Source organism: Onthophagus taurus, chromosome 8, assembly GCF_036711975.1.
Source record: "Onthophagus taurus isolate NC chromosome 8, IU_Otau_3.0, whole genome shotgun sequence".
In the NCBI taxonomy this organism is placed as follows: domain Eukaryota; kingdom Metazoa; phylum Arthropoda; class Insecta; order Coleoptera; family Scarabaeidae; genus Onthophagus; species Onthophagus taurus.
In genome coordinates this window covers 16,531,622-16,555,499 of record NC_091973.1, presented here as the reverse complement: position 1 = coordinate 16,555,499, position 23,878 = coordinate 16,531,622, and the positions used below count along the sequence as shown (strand labels likewise).

General features: G+C 37.0%; 2 protein-coding genes across 2 annotated transcripts; one reads left to right on the top strand and one right to left on the bottom strand.

Annotated features, from left to right (window-relative positions):
- Positions 1 to 3,195: 3,195 nt before the first annotated feature.
- LOC139431298 (uncharacterized) lies at positions 3,196 to 6,226 on the bottom strand. Its single transcript, XM_071198946.1, has 2 exons — positions 5,812 to 6,226; positions 3,196 to 3,296 (listed from the first exon to the last, which is right to left on the bottom strand). Exons 1-2 carry the CDS (start codon positions 6,224 to 6,226, stop codon positions 3,196 to 3,198), a joined length of 516 nt encoding a protein of 171 aa, XP_071055047.1.
- Positions 6,227 to 18,506: 12,280 nt separating this feature from the next.
- Positions 18,507 to 23,555, top strand: LOC111417856 (uncharacterized). Its single transcript, XM_023050251.2, has 2 exons — positions 18,507 to 22,854; positions 22,897 to 23,555. The coding sequence occupies exons 1-2, from the start codon at positions 18,507 to 18,509 to the stop codon at positions 23,553 to 23,555; spliced, it is 5,007 nt and encodes a 1,668-aa protein (XP_022906019.2).
- Positions 23,556 to 23,878: the final 323 nt, after the last annotated feature.

The window sequence follows — 23,878 nt, the reverse complement described above, 5'->3', positions numbered from 1 at the left end:
GGTTTATTTTATTTTAAATTCGGTGCTACATGTTTCGGAATTATCTTATTCCTTCATCGGGCACGACTGGAAGTATCGAAATGTTGTAAGTTATAGATTTTTTAGAGATAAAGAAAGTCATAATTACCGTCAATGTTGAGGAGTTAAAATTAATTGTTTCGTTAAATGAATCAAGGACATATCAACAGCATAAAGTTTCAAGAAAACTTTTCTTTAAAGAATATCTCTCTCCAAAAAAGTATCGATCTACACGTGTTTTATAGTTAAGAAAATACTTTTCTATCAAAATTAACATAACACACTATTCCATTTTTTAAAAAACTGCTAAAAGAAAGAATGGGTTAAAAAAGGGGGGTGCGAGAAGCTTTCGAAACTTACAAAATTATTAAAATTAAACTCAGTCAGAGTCCATGTGTTGAGCACAAGTGGAAAAATTGAACTGAGGGGACATGAAATTTGGTTGGGTAAACGATAGCGCATGCGTTACAATTATTTAAGAGATGTGGAAAATTAGAAGTCATCTTATAAATTTAATGAAATGTCTGAAACTATTAAGATCTTCAACATCGTTCATAAGTTGATTATTGTGATTATTAATATGAATGTAGTATTCCTCTAAAAGATCTAATTCTTTAGATTTATGGAAGTTCTTGATAAGTTTCAGATTACTAATATCTATCTTATGGTTAAATTTGTGGATGTGTTTGTAAATCGCAGAACTTTCTTTTGTTAGGTGTTCTTTAAATCTGGTAAGTATATTACGTCCTGTTTGTCCAATGTAAAACATATCACACTCGGAACATTTTATTTTGTAAATGCCACTCAGTTCCTTCATAAACTTCATAAATTTACAGAGAAGGAACTGAGTACTACATTCATATTAATAATCACAATAATCAACTTATGAACGATGTTGAAGATCTTAATAGTTTCAGACATTTCATTAAATTTATAAGATGACTTCTAATTTTCCACATCTCTTAAATAATTGTAACGCATGCGCTATCGTTTACCCAACCAAATTTCATGTCCCCTCAGTTCAATTTTTCCACTTGTGCTCAACACATGGACTCTGACTGAGTTTAATTTTAATAATTTTGTAAGTTTCGAAAGCTTCTCGCACCCCCCTTTTTTAACCCATTCTCTCTTTTAGCAGTTTTTTAAAAAATGGAATAGTGTGTTATGTTAATTTTGATAGAAAAGTATTTTCTTAACTATAAAACACGTGTAGATCGATACTTTTTTGGAGAGAGATATTCTTTAAAGAAAAGTTTTCTTGAAACTTTATGCTGTTGATATGTCCTTGATTCATTTAACGAAACAATTAATTTTAACTCCTCAACATTGACGGTAATTATGACTTTCTTTATCTCTAAAAAATCTATAACTTACAACATTTCGATACTTCCAGTCGTGCCCGATGAAGGAATAAGATAATTCCGAAACATGTAGCACCGAATTTAAAATAAAATAAACCATTTTCATCGTTAACCCAGAGTTTTATTAATAAACATATATTGACAACACAAAAGAATTCCTAAAGGACAATAATTTTGAAAAAGTAAAGAAGGATCCTACTAATGCATTCAACAGAGAAACCAAAGAAATAATAAAGAAATGTGAAGAAACAATAAAGAACATATTGGGCAACTATAGGTATGTTAATATAATCAACCCACAAACACCAAAATTATATTCTTTAATTAAACTGCATCAGCAAAATCATCCGATCAGACCAATAATCAGTAGTATCAACACAAGCACATATAACTTATCCAAAATACTCGTTAATTTCCTCAAAAATAGCTTAAACTTTCAACCAGAACACACTATAAAAAATCGTAACCAATTGATCATCGAAATAAACAACATCACATTACCCTGCACATTTAAAATTCTATCCTTTGATATAACAAATCTGTACACCAATACACCAATATACCGATCATGGAAACATTAAATATATTGAAGGAATTAATATAAAATAACCTTAGTAACAAAAAAGACACAGAAAATATAATTTCTTTACTTAAACAATGCCTTAAAGAGAATTTTTGTCAATTTGATGACAACATTTACAAATATAATGATGGATTGCCAATGGGATCACCACTCAGTAGCATTTTAGCAGACATTTTCCAAAATAAAATTGAGAAAGACAAAATTATAAAAAGTACGGAGCCAATTATTGGGATTGTCAACCAGGGGGTGAATAAAAAACCTTCTTTACAAGTACCTTAGCTTTCGTATTTTTATTTAATTCTTCATCAGAGGAACGCTATTATTTTTAAAAACAAAAAGAAACAATTTAAACGAAAATTGTACAGATTAAAACTTAACCTAACTTACAGATAGAGGTTATAGTTGTTAAAAGTTGTAAAAATATAATAATCCATAATTCAAACCATGAACCAAATTAGTAAACGGCCCAAGAACCGCTGCAAAACCAAAAATCCAACAAACGATGGCACAGGACCAATCAATTCGAAAATCTATCACAAAACAACCCTGACAGTTGATCTTATAGATCAGGTTAGATTTCAGACCATCAGGGGGACGATCTTTCAAACTGGAAAAAATGCCGCGTAAAGGTTTGGTGGTATATTTCGCGAACAGTAAAGTTCCGTCGTTGAACACTTTCACGAGATTATCGGTGAGACCAGGAATAAACGGCAGCTTAACGAATCACCTAACAAGTGGTTCATCCACATCCGGCGGGTGAGTCAGGGAGACATCGGAAGGAAGAAGACCACGATCAGGAGCTACCTGAGGAGAGACATGAGGTGTGTCACAGGAAAAAAGGATTCTGTTTACTAGCGGAGCAGGGTAACCATTATTCCCAAAGATGTCCGCCAATAACCTTAGGTTCTTCATCCTCAGGGCCTCATCACAAATGCGGACAACTCGGTTCTTCATACCCTTCAACGTGTTAATTTTCATATTTAGAGGATGGCAGGAGAAAAAGTTTATGAATCTTCCCGGATAAGTCGGTTTGCGATACCAGTCAAGTGCAATGATTGATCAGGATTGCGTACGACCAAGGAGTCCAGGTGACAGACCTATTCTTTTCTTTCTCCAGGGTAAACTGTATATGGGTGTTATGTCCGTTGAAAGTAGTCAAGGTGATATGTTGGCAGTCAGATAGCAGAGCACGGGTGGGTTAATATTGTTCTCGGTCCTTACCTGTCATAGACCTCACGTGTGTCCTTGTTGTTTTGTGATTGATTTTCGAATTGATTGATCCTGTGCCATCATTTGTTGGATTTTTGGTTTTGCGGCGGTTCTTGGGCCGTTTACTAATTTGGTTCATTGTTTGAATTATCATTAATAATATAACAATGCTCAAAAATATTAATAAACCAAGGCAGCTGGACCTGTTTGAGGATTTTTTCATTGTTAAATACAAAAACCACAACCCTAACACATTGCTTAACGATTTTTGTGATGTTAACACCAATAGATTTTTCATAAAGATGATGTAAATTAGTTCCGTTGAAATTTTTTCAGTGTATCAATAATTATAGTCCTCTATATTGAAATTCAATAATCCCACGCTTTTAACGGTTTTTCTTTCAAAACTCGTAATTCAACTAATTCAACTACGCATCAGCAGTCCACCTAAAACCGCCGTCATGTAAAGGTGGGACTCACAATCAGTACAAAGTTTTATTTTGTTAATTCTTTTTAATTTTCAAAATTCAAAAATTTAAATATTAACGTTTTTCGGCTCATTTTTCGATTGTTTTTTCAATTTTGACATACAAGAACTTTTTGGCTTAATCAACTCGAAGAGTAGCTACTTGGAAACAACGTGGAAATTTACGAATCACGTGTTTAGCACGAAGGTAAATTTTTTCATAACTTCCTTTATTATTATTTGGAACTTATAAACTTTTTATTACATTTATTTAGCTAATACAACGAATATCACGAAGTTTATCAAGATTTATAACCTAGGGTTTTTATGTAAAGAGAATTTCGACATTGACTTCTTCTTCTGTAATGCTTTTTGAAATTTGTATCTCACTTCTTATAACATCCTGATCCGCTGACGGTAAATATTAACAAATATTAATTAGTTGTTAAATTAACTTTATTATCATAACCTCTAACAGTCTCTTCTCTTGTTATTTATTTTGTAGTCGTGCCTGTTGATGTCGTGAAACACGAAACACGTGTCGCACCGAATTTATATATAAAAAATACATCGTTTAAGCCAAGAATTTCCTTGCGTTTTTTACTTTCATATTACATTACTATGGAGTCTAAACATATTTTTAAAAAACTTAATATAACCTTAGCTTTTTCCAACAATAATTCTTTACTTAAACTTTTATCTAATTATCATTGCAAACAATATGATGTTCTCAAAGAAAGTGGGGTGTATTCGATCGGATGCTCTAATTGTAACGGAATTTATATTGGTCAAACTGGCCGTAGACTGGAAAACAGAATTAATGATCACAAAACTAAAATTCAATCAAATATTTACAAACATAGAGTTGAAACGGGACATAACATTAATTTTGATAATAGTTCAATTATTCATAAATGCCAAAAAGGTTATAAACTTGATCTATCGGAATTGTTGGAAATCCATAAACATAATAACAATAATAACTTTACTTTGCTTAATGATCAAATTCAAAATTTATACAAACCTATTTTCAAATACCTTAAATTTACGTAATTTATGTTCCCCCCCTTTTTTATAAAAAAAAAAATCTTTATATTTTTCCTTATATCTTTTAAATTTAATTTCTTTCATGAACCGACTTTTTTCCCTTTCTCTCTAATTTTATTTTTATCTCTCTTATCCAGTTTAACAATTGCTCTGGCTTGATTTCTTCAGTCTCGCCTGATCTCATCCCACCAACACATCTTAAAGATTTACTCGTTTTTCTAATTTTTAACGTAAGTTTATTTCATTTATTACTCTTTAATTACTTTATATTATTGTTCTTTTTAACATTTTTGAAGGTTCTTTTTTAAAATGTTTTTAAATATTTTTATTTTTCTTTAGATTCCACACTTTTTAACGTCGCCATTCCTATTTCATCTTTTATCTTCATTTTGTTTATCCATCAGATAGCAAAATGCTTTATTTTCATTTCATTTCCAGTCTACACCTATTATAGCTTCATTGACTGTAAGTATTTTTCAAATTATTTTGATTTGATTTTTTCACTTCTCATTTTCCTCGTGGTTAGGTCTTTTTTATTTAAAAGTTTTTATTGAGTGTTTCCTGCCTCTAAATTTTAAAAAATTCGTTTTGTAACGGTCGTTGAAGGGCTAACCAAAAACTCACGTCACAGTTTCTTTTTAATCTTATATTAATTTTAGGTTCAACGTACGATATTTCGTATTATACGGTTACAGACAATACTTAAGAAAAATATAATAATTCGGTTTTCTCTTTTAATGGAACGACTACGAAAGACGCGCACCACACCAAGGTCATCTAGCGACTTGTTCTTACTCGCACCATTTACGAACTGGTTTTCTTCTAATTGTTTATACACCTAACGCCATCTAGTATCACGCTACACTCTCACCCTCTGAACCCAAGGTTTATATATTAAAGGTTGTCTAAGTACCTATGCTGCAATACTTTGATTTAGTTTGTGGGCGAGGGGCAAGAGCAGGAGTGTTTCGTGACGTAAGCGATCACGGATTGCGCACGCAACCTCATGGCCATGTGGTGCTCCGTGCATTTGTTTAATTTGAATTGCTTGGCGGTATTATTTTCCACATGTGACGTAATGCGCAGTATGATTGCATACGAATCTAGACAACCTCTTATATATAAACCTTGCTCTGAACCATGATTTGGTCCTCCATTATGGTTCAGCACCTTAGGTGGACGGCCTCTCTTCCTCCTCGGTAAAGTTGGTGGCACAGGTGCTCCAACGAAAGGAGTCAATTCCGATGCATGAAATTTTCCAATTATTCTGTTTGTTTTAGGTTCTTCTATTTCATAAGTTGTTGCGGAAATCCCTTTTCTTATTGCGTATGGTCCATCTCGTTTCGGCGCTAATTTGCTAGTGAACCCTTTCGACCCTTTGCTCAATTCATGAGACCGTATTAAAACCATTTGTCCAGGTTGATAGTCTGGAGCAGGACGTCTGTATATATCTGCGTATTGTTTTCGACGTTCCTGTTCTTTTTGTACGTTTTCTGCAACATCTACCAGTCTGGATACGAATCGTTTCAAATATGGAGTCATCTGCGGAATGAAATTATCGGTCTCCAATACCTCTCTAGCATCATGTCTGTGATCATCCAATGTCCGTAATTCTCGTCCAAACGTCAAATAGGCTGCAGAATGTTTTGTTGTGGAACATGTTGTAACGAAGTTACATTATTTTTATTTTTTTTTAAAAACCGAATATTCCGAAAAATTACCGAAAATTAAATATATCCGAGTATACTTCCCACACTACCTCGATACGTTACAGTTTCCACCCGATTTGTAGAAATTCCGATAAAGATATCTTATCTCCTTATCACCGCCCGTTTATGCAACCCAATTCACATTTTATTAATTTTGATAATTTTCTTAATTAGACTTTGATTTTCTCCGTTTTCCATTTCGAAACCGTTATCCTAAATTCCAACAACGTTCCCTGACCGAATCATCAATAAATGAAAGTGATTAATAAAATTGCTGAATCACGAAAACATGTGCTGTCCGAAAAATTATTATCAAATAATTAAATAATGCCGAAACTAACAAATTTCCAAACAAGATACGACAAGCCACATGTTTCTATCAGTCCAGCCGACCGTCCCGAGGAAGTTTCAGCAGCCAGCGAGCTACCGTCGAGCTACCGTCGAGCTACCGTATACCGACTATTTTTTATGATGCGGAATTAGAAATCGTAGACCGATCAAACCGATTTCAAACATTAACAAATATCATGAAATAACCGTTGAACGATTCTAAAGATGATCCGCTTATTATTAATACAATAATTCACCGAAAATCATCCCGCGTCGTAATTAATTAAATTACTCCATTCCTGATGGTCATCCGTTGAAAATATTGCCCATGTAGGATTGCCCCGAACATCACCCAACTGCTGGAATTGTTTTGTGTTAAGGTGCGCGTAAATTAATACCGATTAATTGGTGTTGACGTGAAACACGTGGTCGGGAAAACGTCTGTGAATATAAGTGCCGTAAACAGTGGCCGATTTTGTTAAAAATATTTTTGTGATTTTCTGTATAAGTAAGGGTATCTTTTGATTTGTATTATAAATTTTTCCGTTAATTATTGTTGATTAATTGTTAATTACTCCGCCGTTCTTTAACCGATTTTACCCGTTCAAAAACTGTAATTATGTAATTTTATGTCCCGCATCCGATAGCGCCGTCAGAATTTTGCTATTTTTGTTAATTAGCGCCGCGCATTGTAAATTAGTCGTTGATAACTTGTACTGATACGATCCCCCACGCGGAAAAATCCAGTTTTCGCCCCAAAATGGTATAAATAGCCGGCCAAAATTCTGATTTTGAACAGTTCTTCATCAGTACTACGACCGTCTTTAACAAGTACTACAACAGTCTTCGTCAACAGTTAATTTCCGAAATATCCGTATTTCAGTTTACCGTAAGCCCAATTTATTTTGATAGACTTTGATTTTATTTTGCTGTTAATTTTCATTAATTGTTGTACATTTTGTCCCAACCTTAATACTCTTGGAAGGTTCTTCGAGTATTCCGTTCCTTTGCACATTAGGAAGGTTTCCAGGTGTATCCCATACCTCCGCCTCATTTTTTTTATTTGTTTAATTTAAATTCATTTATTTTAAGTCAAAGTCTTGTCAATTTATTCCCACCGTCCCCATTCTCCGACCGTGGTCACAAAGCAATAAACTGCCCTCCTATTTGTTTATTTTATTTTTAATAAAGTTGATAGTTATTCGTTTTCCGAATTTCTCTTGTTTTCTTTCCCATACCGAATCCCTGGATCTCCGACTGTAACCCCCAAAAGTTACCTGGAGGCGAAAGAGTTCCTTAACTCTCTAAACATAAGGTGGCGCCCGAGACCGTTAACATCCCGAACACATAACAGGGTACCAAGACCCCTTTTCCTAGGACCGAACCAGGATAAGGTCGTCGCAATGTTGCTGTATTCATCGCAAATCGAATCTTTGGGAGTCTCTCATCCCATGTTGTGTGATCATTTCCCACTGAGATAGCCAATTGTGGTTTTAAATCACGGATTTTTCTTTCTACTGGGTTTGCTTCAGGATGATATACAGGATTCAAAATCTGCTTGACATCTAGTATATACATTGTTTGCTGCATTACCTCGGAAACAAACTGCACACCATTATCACTAAGAACTCGTCTTGGTAAGCCATATCTCAGAAATAGTTCTTCCACCAAAAGTCGAGCACACGAGACGGCTGTTGCTTCTTTCATTGGGAAAAGTTCAATCCATTTTGTAGAAGTATCCTCGATAATAAAAATCCATCGATTTTCTTTCGCTGTTTCGGGTAATGGTCCAAATAGGTCAATAGACAATACTTCAAATCTTCGGTTGTAAGTAGGGGTTTGCAATAATCCTGCTGGTTTTAAATTGGTTGGTTTGTACTTTTGGCAGGGAACACATGCCTTTATATAGTTCTGGATATATCGTCTCATTCCAGGCCAATAGTACCTTTTCGCTACTCGTTCAATGGTTTTCTCGGATCCATAGCGTCCTGCGATCGCATCATCATGGTATTCCCTCATGATTTCGATTCTGCATTGTGATGGCACTACGTATTGTGCTTCTTCTTCGTCCGATTCTGGAGAATAACGATATAGAACTCCCTTGTTCATTAAATAACCGTTTCCAGTCCAGTGAACGTAGTCTTCATTCGTAGGAACAGTTTCAAAGGACTTGACAATCTTATCCAACTCTGGATCTGCTAATTGATCAGACCGCAATTTTTCTAAACTATACCCTTTTAGATCAACAGTTATTGTACATACACTACATGTAGTGGAATTTTCATCTGTACAGCTAGGTCTCGAAAGAGTATCAGCAATCTGATTCGCCTTTCCGGGTATGTAGGATATTTTAAGATTGAATGATTGTAATTGAAGGGCCCACCTGGCTAGGCGTCCACTTGGCGATTTCAATCCCATAAGCCATCGAAGAGGTTGATGATCAGTCTTCACATGTATTTCCGAACATTCGATGTACCCTCGAAAACGATTTACTGCCCAGACTACAGCTAAAGCTTCTCGTTCTGTTGTGGTGTAGTTTCTTTCGGCAGCTGTCAACAATCGACTGGCATATTCAACTGGTCGTTCATCATTGCCTTCTCCTTGGAGGAACACGGCTCCAATCGCATAATCACTTGCATCTGTATTTAATGTGAATGGTTTGCTTTCATCCGCTTGACGTAGTACCGGTGCTGAGGTGAGCAAACTCTTCAGTGTTTCAAAAGCTTTCCTCTGAGAATCATCCCAAGTCCAAAGCGTTCTTTTTCATCAAATTCGTTAAAGGTTTTGCGACGTTTGCAAATTCAGGTATAAACCTTCGATACCATGCACAAGTCTGTACGAAAGAAACTAGGTGCTTCAAATTTCTTGGCTCAGGCATCTGAGTGATGGCATTAACCTTTTCAGGATTGACAGAAATACCATTCGAAGTAATCAAATGACCCAAATATTTGACAGTAGCACACGCGAAACCACTCTTCTGCCGATTAAGTTTCAAATTGTACATTTCAAGTCTTTTAAATACGTCGCATAAATCTGACATATGTTGTTCGAATGTTTCTGAAAGAATTATTAAATCGTCTAAATAAGCTAACATTGTCACATGCGGTAAACCTGCGCGAAAACTATCGATCAGTCTCTGAAAAGTCGCGGGCGCGTTTTTAAGTCCAATACTCATACCGATGTACCGGAAAATACCGAACGGGGTTGTAAAAGCTGTTTTGTCTCTATCGCACTCACGTACCTTCACTTGGTGATATCCCGCACGCATGTCCAATGTTGTCATGTAGTTTGTGTTCTTCGCTTGATGTAATAAGTCTTCAATCCTGGGCATAGGATACTTGTCACTGATTGTTATTGCGTTCAAGCGTCGGTAATCTACGCATAATCGTACATTTCCGTCTTTCTTTGGGACTAGAACCACAGGAGCAGTCCAAGGACTCTCACATTCTTCGATGATACCTTCATCTAGAAGTTTGTCCAGTTCTCTCTTCAACAATTCTTTTTTTGGAGCAGGCATTCGATATGGAGGGACGGAGATAGGAATTTGGTTCTTCTCAATGACAATGCAATGTTCGGCATAAGGGGTAAAGCCTCCCCCTCGTTTGAACACCGGGGTATTTGCAAGAAGATTCCTCTAATCCTAACGTTGACCGCGTGTTAAATCCTTAGCCTCATCTGGTCTGAGTTCTATAGAATTTATGACAGGTGATGTGGCAGGTTGATGATTCCCATTTACAAAACTGTATCTCTCTTCCGGATGCTCGCTGAAATACCATTGGTCCTTACATAAATCTAATACAAGTTGGGTTTGGCGAATAAAATCCATTCCTAGCAATGTACAATTGTCGTGACATGTCGTTAACGCTAGAAACTTGTTCGTTATGATTTTATCGTTTAGGGTTGCATCCAAAATACAACTGTATAAGTCATCTCCATTCATACTATCTTTCAAATCATCTTTGCACGCTAAAGATTGTTCTGCACTACGCGAATACTCGATTAAGTCAGTGAAACTTTTTACCGATTCGCGGCTAACACGTTTTCGAATTTTCCTACGCAACAATCCGTAAATCATATCGATTTGCATTTCTTCCGAGATTGTATACGTCACTTGCGCGAGTAATGCACGAGCATTACATATAAAATGTTCAGTTTGTTCATTTTCCGATTGTTCTTTCGAAAATAGTTCACAATATACCCGATATGGCGGTAAAACTTTGCTGTACGCGGAACGTAACGCATCAATTGCATCTTTCCACGTCTTAATTGTTTGTTTAATGCCTTGCCAATAGGTAAAGAAAGATGGAAGGGAAATGCGTGATAAAGGATGAAAAAATACTTCGATCGAGCCGGGCACGATCCGGCAACCTCTGCCTTTCCGGGGCATTGCTCTACCAATTGAGCTATCGATCTACATACTTTTCCAACTAAAGGATTTCGGATTATATGTAATTGACAAGGAAACCTTGTACAAATTAACCAATCGACGTCAAGGTGGGTTCCAAATAACCTCTACCGAGGTAATTAATAATATATTACATTTTTGGAGGTTCACACATTAAATTGAATAAAGAAAGATGGAAGGGAAATGCGTGATAAAGGATGAAAAAATACTTCGATCGAGCCGGGCACGATCCGGCAACCTCTGCCTTTCCGGGGCATTGCTCTACCAATTGAGCTATCGATCTACATACTTTTCCAACTAAAGGATTTCGGATTATATGTAATTGACAAGGAAACCTTGTACAAATTAACCAATCGACGTCAAGGCAACCTCTGCCTTTCCGGGGCATTGCTCTACCAATTGCCGGATCGTGCCCGGCTCGATCGAAGTATTTTTTCATCCTTTATCACGCATTTCCCTTCCATCTTTCTTTATTCAATTTAATGTGTGAACCTCCAAAAATGTAATATATTATTAATTACCTCGGTAGAGGTTATTTGGAACCCACCTTGACGTCGATTGGTTAATTTGTACAAGGTTTCCTTGTCAATTACATATAATCCGAAATCCTTTAGTTGGAAAAGTATGTAGATCGATAGCTCAATTGGTAGAGCAATGCCCCGGAAAGGCAGAGGTTGCCGGATCGTGCCCGGCTCGATCGAAGTATTTTTTCATCCTTTATCACGCATTTCCCTTCCATCTTTCTTTATTCAATTTAATGTGTGAACCTCCAAAAATGTAATATATTATTAATTACCTCGGTAGAGGTTATTTGGAACCCACCTTGACGTCGATTGGTTAATTTGTACAAGGTTTCCTTGTCAATTACATATAATCCGAAATCCTTTAGTTGGAAAAGTATGTAGATCGATAGCTCAATTGGTAGAGCAATGCCCCGGAAAGGCAGAGGTTGCCGGATCGTGCCCGGCTCGATCGAAGTATTTTTTCATCCTTTATCACGCATTTCCCTTCCATCTTTCTTTATTCAATTTAATGTGTGAACCTCCAAAAATGTAATATATTGCCAATAGGTGGCAGCATGATCTGTTAACAAAAGTGGTAACCCACGTAACGCATTTTCATCGGAAACATTGCTACAATCCGTGTAGACTAAGATGGCATCAATAAAAGCTTCTACCGGGATGGGAACCGGAACCGGGATGTGCAATTAACCACTGTAATTTAACAGATATGAAAGTGTTTTTAAATAGTGAGAAATATGAAGGTTTAAATTTAAATTTTAAGAAAGGTCAAGTTTCAGTTTTATATGAAATGTATTGTAATTTCGCAAAGACCTATTACGATCAAGAACTTGCAGAACCAATGTTTAACAGAGATACATTTATAGCACTTTCACCGATTATTGTAATTGATTGTTCACGGCAAAATAATATTTTAAATGTTGGAACCATTGATATTCGCATTGAATTTGAAACGAGTGAAGAGATACCTAATGCTACTTCCCTCTACTGTTTAATCTTGCATGATCGTGTTTTCAAATATGTACCTTTAACTGGTATGATAAATCAAATATAGATTAGGTTGTAAATAACTTTATTTCAACAACATTTCGTTTTAATAAATCAGATGTACTGGGGAGGTATCCACAATTATAAATTATATTCCAACATGGGTTCATATATTAGGTTACAATATGAAGTTCAGATGTGCGGTTGTAGACGTTCAAGGGTTTTATGTCAACTCTAAATTCGAAGTTACAGAATTTACTCTTCTGGATATCACCGCCACCGACTACATTATACATTTACACCTAAAGCCTAGTATACCATTCCAACGATTAAACGTTCAAGATCAGAGGTTAGTAAGATATTTAGAACGCAACCATCACAGGTTGTTATATGACGATGGGTGGATAAATCAATCAGAAGGTCTAAATGTAATTGATGGCTTAATTTCTACCTACGATCAAACATTTGTTAAGCGAAATCAAAAGAAGCAATTTTTGGAAACACGTTACTATAATAATTCAACAGTAACATATATTGCGTTAGAATTTGCGGAAGAGGATGGGACTAAATTAAATTCATCCTCTAAACAATGTTGGTTCCACACCGGCTCTCCAGCAGTATGCTCACAAAACAATGTATTAATTTTAAGAAATTTTTTATGTAAACAAAATAAAGTTACTTATATTTAAGTTGTAAATAAATTAATTTTTAATAAAATCAAAACTTCGTTATATTTTATATTTAGATTGTTTCACCTTACAAAAAACCGAAAATAATTAAGAATACTATAAATTGATAAGTTTATACAACTTTAACTTCTCTAATCAACAATTAATCATATATTACACAAAAAAATGATAGTTTACATTAAACAAAAAAATACAACTTAGCCCTAATAAATCCCTTTTACAGCTCCAAATGGTATTTTACGACTTCAATTCCAATCCATTCCAAAATAATCTTCTTCAAAAAGAAATAGTAACAATGATACCAACATATTGAGGTTATGAATGGCCCAATCTGTCACCAACAGATACCAAGTGGCTTTTAAACGACCTTCGATGACGTAGCTCCAAGATGACGTTCCAGAAATACTTCTAATAAAGTTCTCCTTATAAAAAAATAATGATCTCGTCGACTAGTGGGTTGATGATCGCTTAACACGATATAAGTATTCCACTAAGAATCAATATTACCATAACCATCCCCAATAAAATAGTTTTCGTCAAAATGGCGATGGCGCCGCTGTTAAGGCCGCGTTTCAATTCGCTGAGGTTGTTAAAAGTGCAAAAAAAAATTATATAGTTACGACCTTGATGTTGAAACGGCGCTAGATGTTCGGTTCGGACTCCGGCGCTGGTATCGTCGGGGAGCGCGCGGCGTTCGGATTTTCAAAGTACCGGAATTTTTTTTTTCAGTACTGGTTCGAAAACCTATATTTTCGAAGACTTGCCGAGTACAGTGAAGGAATGCAATGACAGGTAAAGAAATTGTTTATTTTTTTACCGTAAAATGGGGCTATTTGGAACTACAGGGTTATTTAGATTATTTTATAATTTTTAAAGCACATATTCGATATACAGGGTGTATCTGAATGACTGCAACAAACTTCAATAGGTGATTCTTTAGTGAATTTTAAGGGTACTTTCATATATGAACCATGGGCGACTTCGGCTCCCCTAAGGAGCTACACCCCTCCAAAAATGGCGGAAAATTTTGGTTTAATTTGTTTTTCTCAAAAACCATAAACGCTAGGAAAATGAAATTTGGGGAATATGTTTAACTCATAATAGGGCATGTTTTGACCCTACTTGTACTTTCATCCTACCCTTCTAAACTACTAAACGTAAGCACCCCCTTCAGATTTTTGCTAATATTTTTTTTATGCAGATGATAAATACATTAAAAAAATTTTATCTAGGTAGATGAAAGTATCCTAAAACTTGCTAACACTGCACGTTAAACATTGGGGTTGTCGATCAAAAGTTGGAATGAATTTTTAATGAAAAAATCTTAGTAGGCTTTGGAAAGTTTGTCAGAAATATTTTTGACGTTTAAATGTCAGTGTTTTTCTTACTATTATTATTGTTCTTCAAATTAATTTTTAAATAATGTTCTATCGCATTTACGCTCGTTCACTCGACGTTTCAAAATTTTCAATAAAACAATAATAATAGTACGAAAACCTGGGGGAACATATACCCAAACTGATGAATTATTATCAACGTTGGATATTGACAATGTTGACTTACTATAAATTTTCGAAAACAGAACGCACTCTTTCCCGTTCATGGGAGGAGCAAATGTGGCAAACAATGGAAACCACAGGTAAGGAGGAGTATCGGCTTGCCAAGGATGCAGGATAGTAGTTGGAGTAAGCGGTCGTATGGGCACAACTACAACGCAGCTTCTGGAGTGGTAAGTAAATCATAAACGTGTTTGTATTTTCTTTTGAATTGCAATTTTAAAGGGTGTGATAATAGGGAAAAGAACAGGAAAATTATTGTTCTTGGGAGTGCAAAACAAGTACTGTTCAATTTGTGCTCGTGCACAAAACCAAAATAATGTAGTTGAGCACATTTGTTTTAAAAACTGGCAAGGATCCTCATCAGCTATGGAATCAGATATAATTGTTGAAGGATTTTGCAAAAGTGTAGAATTGCATGGAGTGATGTATTTAAAATTTATAGCTGATGGGTGTGCAGTTGAAAAAATGGAATGCACAAACCATGCAATAAAAAATTATGGAAAATCCTTGCACAAAATAAAGATGGACACCTCTATTAATTCGCAAGGGCGTAAATACCTTACCGTACCAATTATAAAAGAACTGCAAAAGAGCGCACAAAGGGCGATTGGTCGTGGCAAGGGAGATGTTATACGTCTCAAAGCAGAAATACCGAACACGATAAATCACGTGTTTAAAAATCACCACTTTTGTAGTGCTGATTTCTGTAAAGAGAGTGGCATTGTAAACATAGAAACGATGAACCGCTTGAAATCAGCTGGAATTTTATATCACATAAATGGTATTAGTATACATTATTACGAGATACAGAGTGATTGAAAAGTAGGCAGCAAAATTGAAATCCCGCGTAGAACAACCAATTTCGAGTTGTACTGAATGACTAAAATGTCACACTCACATAAAACTAATGTCCAATATCTCGAAAGCAAAAGCCGACCAGAAAAACTTTATTCTCTCATTTCGACTTGAAACTGGTTGCTGTACATGGGATTTTAATTTTGCTACTTACTTTTGGATCACCTGTATACTATTGCTAATAACTGTAATTATTTCAACATAATCGCAATAAAGAATTTATTAAAAAAAGCACATAAATTGATTCACAATGAAGTGAACAATAAAGCAGAATTATATATGTCGTTGTTGGCAAAATTAAACTGCGGAAAAAGGTTCAATTTGACCCAGAGTACCTTCATTGTAGCATTGCGCTACAATGATGGTATCTTATTTTTTTCAAATTATCGCTAATTAGTGTATAGCAATAATAACTATTGATTTTTGTATCGTAGGTCATTCATGGCAAAAGTATGGCTTTCAAAAAGGTGGAGGTGGACAGGTTGGGCAGCAATTTTTAAGATACATTGACAAGTATCAAAAAAGGAGGATGCAAATAAAAACAAAGAAAAGAACACAACCTGTTCATGACCGCAAACAAAATTATGACTACGGAAATAAATCAAAACAAAGGAAACTGTCGGCATCAGAGGTTGCTTCCGAGTCTGATAGAATTATGCAGTTGCTGCAGGTTACTTTCAAATTTCGAACAAGGGCTTTAAAAAAGAATATACATTTTTATTTCATAAATATTATATTTTTCAGACGTACTCCTGACATTACAGAAGTACAGGTTGTTTAGTGTGTAGGATACAACTATAATATATGTAGTAATAGTATAGCATAGTAGCATTCTTTTCTTAATTTTTTTTAAATAGTTCATGTATTTTTTTGTGTTGACTTTTCTAGCATTATTTTAGCACATTGACAACGTTCAGGGTTTGAGTATTTATAATATAATTTTGCTTAAAGTATGTAGATTTTGTTTGATATACAAGTGATTTGTAGATTAGTGGATATGTAAATCTGCATGTATCTAGCACGTTGTTTTTAAAATTAAAATAATTGTAATAATATCAGGTTTCACCAGAGCAACGCAATCAAATAGCGGAGCAAACTCTTGGACAATATGCTTATGACACTTATGTCCAGAAAAAAAAAAACGTCGACTAACTGCATCCAACTTTGGTGAAGTTGTTAAAAGACACCAAACGACAACTTCACAAAACTTATTGTATCGGTTACTTTATAATAAACCATTTAAAAGTGCCGGTATGATTTATGGCAGTGAAAAAGAAATAGTGGCCAGTGCAAGATTTGAAAGGGAGTTTGGCGTTACAGTAAAGCCTGCTGGCTTATTTGTAGATATTCATAATGGCTTTTTGGGAGCATCACCGGATGGTATTGTTGTCCGATCCGCATACAACTTTTCGTTTTAAATTCAATTTAGTCTTGTGTAACTTGTATTTCGCACCCCCACCACGTATGCCGGTATATAAATTGTATTACACCGTTTAACTCGCCCTCTTTCAAATTGTTATCGTTGTGATTGAAGGGTCGAGCAAGAGAACCGGTTACCGCGCGTGTAATAAAGACAGAGTAAGAACTTTTAAAATTTATTGTTTAAATTTACATCATTATGGTACTTCGATAATATATTAGAATCAGCACCGATTTAAAATTTAAGAACATCTAATTTTTATTAGCGTGTTCATTTGGTCCTTCGAGCCGGATTTTCTTCACAGTTGTCGATCGCCATTTTATGCACGTTTTCAACGCGGTTCACTCTGCAAAACCATTTTTCTGTTTCTTTTGCTGTTTAATTATTAATTTCAGTTTTCTTTTGTTCCCCGTGGAATATTACTCTTTTCGAATTTTTTTGGAAGCATTTATTTTTTATTTCTTTTTTTTTGGCGTTGTGTCCTTGGCTGCCTAATATTCTCCTTATCTTAGTCCTTATATATACATATTTACATTTTATTTACATTCTATTTACATTTTATTTACACATTACACCTCTCCTCAATTCTTCCAATTTTTCTTAAAAACGGAGAAGCTTGCGAAACTAACGCTACGTCGAAACGTCCTTCAAAATCGTCTTTATGAAGCACGAGATAGTGGTCGCAGTATCACTGATGATCAAACCGAACGCTTAATATTTCTGGAACAATCCAAACATGCTGATGATACTTACAAAGAATTTAAGGCGATACATAATCAGATCATCGGACTCATCGATGACACCGACTTCGATTCCCATGACGATATTCGCCGAGAGGTTGATTTGGCTTATTTTACAGTTAAGGCTATCTTTCATCAACTTCAGCCAAGCTCCAACGCACCTTCTACAGTAGTTCCATCATCATCGTCGCCCAAATTAAATAAAATTTCTATTCCAATTTTTAACGGAAATCATAAAGATTGGCCGACCTTCTGTGATTTATTCCGAACCCTGATTCATGAAAAGGACTCCTTATCACCTACAGCAAAATATCAATATTTACCTCTTTAAAAGGGGAACCTTTCAATCTACTAAAGGGCCTTCCTGTCACCAACGAAAACTACTCGATTGCATATAACACCTTAAAAGAAAGGTATCACAATAAACGTCTGGTCCTTCGAGCCGGATTCTCGAATAAACGCGAAAATAAATTCGTGGAGGTGCGTGCAATTGTACCGGTTCAGTTTCAATAACACTTTCGATTTATTTTAAGATTAATTTTTTCGGTGCGCAATTTCTTATTCTTTTTAGTTTTTTTTTCTTTTTTTTAACAAGACTTTACTTAAAATGGCTGAAACCCAATCTAAAACTGAATTGAATGCGCTTTTCGAGCAACAAAATGACTTTTACGGCTCTATTTCTCGCGTCGTGGAAAATACAAAAAAAATGGGTAAAAATAATTGGACATTAAATAATCTTCAAAGTCGTCCCGATCGACTGGAAGCAACTTGGAATGAATTTTTTAATCTTCATAAACGGTTAATTCAATATAAAGTCGAATATGCTGATACCGTGTATTTTTCGGACGATTTATTTTCGGCTTGTGAAGAGACATATATTGAATCTAGAGCATTTCTTCTTGATTCTATTCGGCCGTTTAAGGGATCTTCTTCAGCGGGATCGGTTCGTAGTGTTAGGTCCGTGCAATCAGCTCCACCACCAATCGTCGATCCCTCAATACAACAACCGGTTCCACCGATTGCTACGGCGACACCGTCGTTTTCGTGTTCAAGACAATTACCACAAATAAAATTGCCTACTTTCGATGGTAACTACAATAACTGGCCCCAATTTTATGACTTATTTTCCTCAATGATTTATTCAAACGCTGGAATTTCTAATGTTGAAAAATTTCATTTATTTCAAAATTTGTTGGTAACTAATGACAACTTTCAACGTGCGTGGACATTGCTGATCGAACGATACGAAAATCGTCGAGTTATGGTGGATGCGCAATTGACCTTACTGTTGTCAGCACGTTCGATTAAATCTGAATCAGCTTCCGAATTGAGGAGACTTCTCGGGGAAGTTAAAGAGGCTTTAGGAGCATTAGAATCTTTGGGATGTCCTATAAAATCTTGGGATAATATTTTAGTATATTTGCTTGTACGTAAACTTGACACAGAGACGGCCAAGGATTGGGAAAAATCAATTAGTAGCTACCGAGATCCTTCAACCTTCGACGAATTGGAGGAATTTCTCGTTCACCGCATCTACACTCTTGAAGCTATTGAAAAGTTACCTGGAAATGGTAAAAAATTTTCCCAAACATTCCCTAAAAGTGTTAATTTCAAAGTACACAATGCTTCGGCTACCGGTTCGGGCTGTTCGCTATGCGGTGCTTCTCATTACATTTCGGCTTGTCATGATTATCTCTCGCGGAAACCAACACAACGACTTGACTTCGTAACTTCTAAAGGACTTTGCTTTAATTGTCTTGGACCACACATGTTCAAAAAATGTCGCGTTTCAAAACGATGTCGTTTCTGCAATAAACCTCATCATTCAACACTTCATGAAGCTCCCCCAGAGACACGTATGCTTCATTCTAAAGATGCTGCGTCCAAATCAAATGTACCAATAAGTCAACCGTCAAGTCATTTCGTTCACTCTCACCATCATCACATTCCAGTGCTTCTCGCAACAGCATTGGTTCGAATCGTATCACCCCGTGGTGATTCGATTATCGTTCGTGCGTTGATCGATCAAGGTTCGGAGGTGTCTTTTATTGGTGAAACTCTAGTGCAACGGCTTCACCTGCAACGGCGTTCCGCGAGTATTCCGATCACCGGGATTGGATCAAAACGTACGTGCGTTTCTAATGGCGTCGTGTCGATGCAACTATTTTCGCGTCTAAATCCATTTATCTCCTTTGAAGAAGAAACATTAATTATACCGAAATTAACGTCTTATGTGCCTCAAAAGTGCACCGATCGGTTGCCGTCCGAGCTAAGCGACCTTCCCTTAGCTGACCCAGAATTTACTTCGGACAGAAAAATTGACTTGATACTCGGAGTGCGTTTTTATTCCAAAATAATACAAAGTGGAGTTAGAAAGAGTACCGATGGTCTTTTGATTGCTCAACAAACAGCTCTGGGCTGGGTACTTTCCGGCGCGTTGTCTAATCAACCTTCTTCTCATGTCGGTGCATCCGGTTTTCAGTGTTCTATCGATCTTGAGTTCCTTGATATCATGCAACGCTTTTGGAAACAGGAGGATGACACTCTTAATGTTTCGCGTCTTTCATCGGACGAACGCGAGTGCGAAGAACATTTTAATCGAACTCATCAACGGGATTCTGACGGTCGATTTGTGGTTCGGTTGCCGTTTCGCGAGTCACCAAATAAACTCGGAAACTCCTACTCGGTCGCTGTTGGATCTTTTCAAAGATTAGAATTAAGATTCGCGAGAAACGAACAGCTTCGTATAGAGTATGGCAATTTTATGCGTGAATATCTTTCACTGGGACACATGCGTCAAGTTCCAGTAACTTTAAGCTCTCCAAATTATTATTTGCCTCATCATGGAATTGTTCGTGAGACAAGTTCTACTACGCGATTGCGGGTGGTTTTTAACGGGTCGCAGCTAACTTCGACGGGAGTCTCGCTTAATGACTGTCTTTATACAGGACCGAAACTACAAAGCGAATTGATAGATGTTTTGACGCGATGGAGACGACACCGAGAGGTTTTTGCCTGCGATCTCGAAAAGATGTACCGGCAGATTAAAGTTCATAATGACGATTTACCATTTCAACGCATTGTTTGGCGTGAAGACGCTACTGAAGATCTTCAAAGCTTTGAACTTACCACCGTTACATACGGGCTTTCTTGCGCGCCTTACTTAGCGATTCGTTGCATTCGTCAAATCGCGGACGAACATTCTTCTAGTCAACCTCTCGGCACAGCGGTACTTTTGCGGGATACTTATGTTGACGATATCCTCTCTGGGGCAAATGACATTGATGACGTACAGGAAGTCATATTTCAACTAAATCAAGTATTGAAAGCGGGCGGTTTTAAAGCGCGTAAGTGGACTTCGAATCATTCCGAATCATTAACGAATCTATCTCCTGAACTGATCGCAAAGAGTAACACTCTAGATATTGATAACGATCACTCTCCCCGCGCTCTCGGGCTTCTTTGGGACAACGTCGACGATCAATTTTTGTTTCGTTTGAACGATTTTCGAGAATTTTCGGGTCAGGTTACAAAACGTTCCGTTCTTTCGTTTATTGCCCGACTATTTGATCCTCTAGGCTGGCTATCTCCGCTGATAGTTACAGCAAAAATCTTCATGCAGGATCTATGGATCCGAAAGCTTGATTGGGACGAGTCGTTACCAAATGACTTAGCTCTAAAATGGACTTCTTTTCTAAACGATATTCGCACTATTCCAGCAATTCGAGTACCACGGTGGCTTGGAATAGAACAAAACGTTACGTCCATTGAACTACACGGTTTCGCGGATGCTTCTAATGCTGCTTTTGGGGCGGTCGTTTACCTTCGTGCGTTTGGGGATTCGGATGTTCGAGTTTCGATTATCTCTTCTAAAACGAAAGTGGCACCGTTGAAAACCGTTACCATACCGCGGCTCGAATTGTGCGCGGCTGTGCTTCTTGTGCGGTTGGTGAGACGCGTGATCCGTGCTTTAGACTTACAAAGTGTCCCCGTTCATCTTTGGAGTGACTCCACAGTAGCACTTTCATGGATATGTAGTCATCCCGGCAGGTGGAAGGACTTCGTCCGAAACAGAATAATCGAAATTCAGGACCTGCCTCAAGCTAAATGGTCTTACGTTCCAAGTCAGGACAACCCTGCCGATCTTGCATCACAAGGAGTCCCCATTCGTCAACTCCAAGGCGAAACACTATGGTGGACAGGACCTTCTTGGCTGTCTCTACCTTCATCATATTGGCCTTGCATTCGACCAACAATATCATCGGAGGCAGATCGCGAGCGACGACGTTCCATTCCAGTGACTCATACAGCATCTCCTGAGAACGGCTGGATCTTAAAGAATAAATATTCAACGTTGAATAAACTTCTTCGCATCACCGCCTGGTGTTTCAAATATTTAAAAAAATCTAAGTCTTGTTCTGTTGTAGGCATTCTTACTCCCGATGAAATTAACCATGCAATGATGTTTTGGGTCCATGAATGCCAGCAGCTTTATTTTCCTAATGAAATTCGAACTCTTCAGGACGGACAAACAATTCAGAGATCCAGTCCGTTGTACAAGCTTACTCCGTTTCTGGACGGTGAGGGATTCTTGCGGGTTACGGGCCGTCTTCGGTTTGCGTCACTGGACTGGGACGAGAAGCATCCCCTCATTTTGCCCAAGGAATCTAGGATAACTAGCTTGGTAATCGATAGTCATCATAGAAGGACATTACATGGAGGTACGCAGCTGACTCTGTCTTCATTGAGACGTCGTTTCTGGATAGTCGGCGGCCGTGTTCCTGTTCGATCTTTCATTCAGCGCTGTATAATATGTGCGAGACATCGAGTAGAAGCGAGTCAACAACTTATGGGACAACTGCCTCCTTCAAGAGTCACGCCATCTAGACCGTTCACACATACCGGAGTTGACTACGCAGGGCCATTTCAGCTTCGAACATTTCGGGGTCGGAATGGTAAGATATATAAAGGATATCTGATACTTTTTGTATGTTTAGCAACATCAGCTATTTATCTCGAAATTTCAACGGACTATACAACTTCGGGATTCTTGGCGGCATACAAGCGTTTTTCTGGGCGTCGTGGTCTTTGTAGATGCCTATACAGCGATTGCGGTACCAATCTCATTGGCGCAGACCGAGAGCTGCGATCATTGTTTTCTGCCGCTTCCAAGGAGTGGAGACACATGGCCGGTGTTCTGGGTGATGACAGTACTCAGTGGCGATTCAATCCTCCTGCTGCCCCGCACTTTGGGGGAAAGTGGGAGGCTGGCGTTTGTTCTGTCAAGACGCATCTAAAGAAAATTGTTGGTTCGACGCTGCTCACCTACGAAGAGTTTTCTACCGTCCTCATACAGATCGAGGCAGTTCTGAACTCGAGACCTCTTTGCTCACTATCCGAAGATCCCAACAACTATGAAGCTTTGACTCCTGCTCATTTTCTGGTTGGATCAGCGTTAAATGTTGTTCCAGAGCCATCTCTAGCAGACGAAAATATTTCTCGACTTTCACGTTGGCAACTTCTTCGAAGAATGGTGGAAGATTTCTGGAAGCATTGGCAGAAATTCTATTTGCAGTCTCTTCAAAATTCAACAAAATGGTATGAACAACGAAATATTCCTTCGATTGGTAGTACTTTGGTTAGTACTCCCCCCTGAAAAATGGATGATGGCGCGAGTTCAACGGTTGCATTCCGGTAGTGATGGCAATATTCGTGTGGCTACTATAAAAACAGCAACTACGACGCTTACTCGCCCTCTAGTAAAATTGTGTTTGCTTCCTTGTTAATTGTATTAATACATTTATTTTTATGTTAATTCTTTTCTATTTCAATCAGTTTAATTTCATTTTGTTTTTCTTTAGTTGAATTTATATGTTACTGTATTCAACACATTCATATAATTTGTAATTGTAATTCAAGTTTTCTATTTGCAAAATTCACTTATTCTTTTGATTTATTTGTTTCGATCGTTCCGCCTAA